Source organism: Argentina silus (genome assembly GCF_951799395.1).
Source record: "Argentina silus genome assembly, chromosome: 21".
NCBI classification, from domain to species: Eukaryota; Metazoa; Chordata; class Actinopteri; order Argentiniformes; family Argentinidae; genus Argentina; species Argentina silus.
The window spans coordinates 13,834,033-13,837,096 of record NC_139675.1 but is presented as its reverse complement, the minus strand read 5'-3'; the positions used below and the strand labels follow the sequence as shown (position 1 = coordinate 13,837,096).

Sequence of the window (3,064 nt, the reverse complement as noted above, 5' to 3'; positions counted from 1 at the left end):
CAACGGCTTCTTACAAATAAAGCTTTTTTTTTTCCTTTTTTTTTTTATGTGAATAGCAATTCATTTATTTAAACATTGTATTTTTCGTAGTTTACAAAAGAAATAGGATAGCATCTTGCATCTTTTTTTTTTCTTTTTTTTTTATCTCCACTCTTGCATTTCTGCTTTTTAAACATATTTTACACAGAATTGATATCTTAAATGTATTTTTATCCAACTTTCTATCATCATTTCTTTCTTATTTTCAATATCGTGTTTTTCGTCGTTTACCACAATAAAAACGGTGTGTTTTTGGCCGTGTCCACAGTCAAGGCTTCTTACAATATCAGAATATCCTCAAGTAGAAAGACATTAAAGCACACATATCCAATCATGGTGAGAGAGGGAGAAGCCTCGGTGCACAACAACATATTCCTCTTTGTGTTTCTGTATAAAGTCAACAAGTCCATGAGTCAGTTCCCCATTGAGATAGGTCCCCATTGAATTAGGTCCCCATGGTGTCCTCGAGGCCTCTTCAAATCAAAGAAGCAGTAAATCCACGGTCTCTCACCCCCCCCCCCCCCCACCCACCCTTTCTCCTCCACAGGGGTGAACAGCACAGTGCGAAGCAGTGTAGATAGTGTCCATGTATCCATAGCAATCCTTCAGTCCTGGTAACACATCCCCTACCCCCTCCCCCCCGCACCCATCCCTCCATAGTATATCCAAAAAGGGGCCCATTATTATCCAAACAAACACACTTTTAAACACAGAAGCAACACACATACACAGAGGGAGGGGGAGGGGGGGCGGGGAGAGGAGGGGGAGGAGGGGGGGAAGGAGGGGGGGGGGTCACACCTCACACTCCCTGGAGGGCTGCTGCTGGCAGGTGCAGGAGCCGTACTCGTTGATAATGACCAGGGCCCCCTCGATGTGATTGGGCTTATAGTCGACGTAGTACTCCGGCGTGGACATGGCGGCCATCTGCTGCATGCTCTGCTTCTGCTTCTGCTTGCGGCGTTGGCTGCTAAAGCACTGCCTGACCTGGCGCACTCCCGCTGGGAAGCACTTCCAGGCCACGTACAGCATCAGCACGACGATGAGGAAAGAGAAGATGAGGGCCATGGTGCCCGTCACCACCTTGTGGATCTGCATGGTGCTCTCGATGTCGTCGATGGTGGAGCCCACCGTAACTGTGAAGGAGTTGGTGACCACCTCGCCACCCTCGGTGTCCCCCAGGCCGTAGGGGTTGGCCGTGGCGGGGCCCATGTAGACGGAGCCGCCGCGGGCCCTGTCCCGGGTGGAGGCGTACAGGCCTACGGTGGTCACCTCCGCCACGGTGTCCTCACACAGCTGGAACGCGTAGACGGCGTCCAGAACGTCCTCGCCCTGGGCGATGTCCGGGCTGGAGCACAGCAGAGTGCTGTCCCGCTGGCCCTGGAAGGCGCTTAGCCAGGAAGCCAGAGCGCACATGTTGCGGCTGCATTCCCACTCGTTTCCCGACAGGGTGATGCTGCCCAGGGACGACCACGAGTCCAAGATGCGCTGGTCCACCGAGCTCAGGCGGTTAGAGTCCAGCAGGAGGGCCTTGAGGTTGGGCACGCTCTCAAAGACATGTGGCTCGATGTACTCGATCTCGTTGGCCGACAGGTCGATCTTCTCCAAGAAGTGCCAAGTCCAGTCCAGGGTGCTGACCACGATGGTGGCCTGGTTGTTGCGCATGTAGAGGGTGCGCAGGGAGATGAGGCGGGGGAAGTGGGCCAGGTTGACTTTGACCAGCTCGTTGTGCTCCAGGTGAAGCTCGGTCAGCTTGAAGAGCCCAGCGAAGGAGTTCCTCGCCAGGCTCTGCAGCTGGTTGTATCCCAGGTCCAGGAACTGCATGCTCCTGCAGTCCTGGAAGATGCGCACCGGCACAAATTTAAGGGCATTGTAGCGCAAATGCAAATTGGTTAGCTTCCGAAGGCCATGGAACAGGTCGGGCTCCAGTGACTGCAGCCTGTTGTAGGATAGGTCCAGGATGCGCAGGTTGGGGAGGGGCCTGAACGTGCCGTTGGGCAGGCTCTCGATCCGGTTGGTGCTCAGGTCCAGCTCCTTGACACGTCGCAGCCTGTCAAAGGCGCCCTCCTCCACGATATCGATGTTGTTATGATCCAGGTAGAGCCAGGTGAGCTGCGACAGGCCAGCGAAGTGCCCCTCGCGCAGCTCCGTCAGATTGTTCTCCCGCATAGACAGGCCCATAGCGCTGCTCAGGTTGTGGGGGATGTCGGTGAGGTTGAGCCCCTCGCAGTACAGCAGCTTGCTGTCACAGCGACACAGCCTGGGACACCCCCCCTCCACCAAGGGGACCATTTTGAGAAAGATGCCCAGCGAGCACAGTATCAACCCAGGGGGCTTTCTCAGCGGCCACTTTAAGTACAAACCAATTAGCAGGAAATCCATGAGCATGAATATCCCGGGATGTCGACGAGAAAATGTCCATTGAATCGCGCCGGATATTATTCTGTCATGTTTCACATCATCATTTGTGAATAATTCCCCATAATTTCCCCCTCGGCAGAAACGCTCTAGTATGTTTCTCCCTTTTTGGATCAAAAGACGATTGGGTAATATGATGACGGTGTTTTTTTTTTGTGTGTGTGTGTGTGTGTGTGTGTGTGTGTGGATATTTACTTAAAGAAAAGCCAAATCCCGACTCGCCGAGAAGAAAAGAATGCAAGAGGATAAAGGGCAAGTCACTTTGCTCATGTTAGATATCAGGGAGCAAGGTTGGAGCAGAGGGGGGGCAAAAAAAAGCGTTCTTCACCGAGCATCTCATGTGAAAGGCTTCCTACTCACCCCTATCCAGAGGCTGACAACCCCTATTCAGCAGCTCCCTTTGTACCCCTGCACTAATTATGTGCGAATCTAAAAAAGACCCCAGTGTGGTACAAATTCGAGCCCCCTCCCTTTTTCCCCCTTTTTCAGCGGACAGAAGATCCTTGGCAGGCTTACAATGTCTTAGTTCTCCTCGAGTGAAAGAGCCAGAAAGAGAAGGAATCCAAGTAGCTTTCACCGAGCTGGTAGGAAGTAGGAGCTCCCCGGGCTG

The 3,064-nt window shown here is 52.8% G+C and overlaps 1 protein-coding gene across 1 annotated transcript; it reads right to left on the bottom strand.

The window, feature by feature from the left end:
- Positions 1 to 831: 831 nt before the first annotated feature.
- On the bottom strand, positions 832 to 2,457 carry lrrtm1 (leucine rich repeat transmembrane neuronal 1; the record flags this gene model as incomplete). Its single annotated transcript, XM_083692699.1, has 1 exon — positions 832 to 2,457. The coding sequence occupies exon 1, from the start codon at positions 2,422 to 2,424 to the stop codon at positions 832 to 834; it is 1,593 nt and encodes a 530-aa protein (XP_083548825.1). The 5' UTR covers positions 2,425 to 2,457.
- Between the last annotated feature and the right edge of the window lie 607 nt (positions 2,458 to 3,064).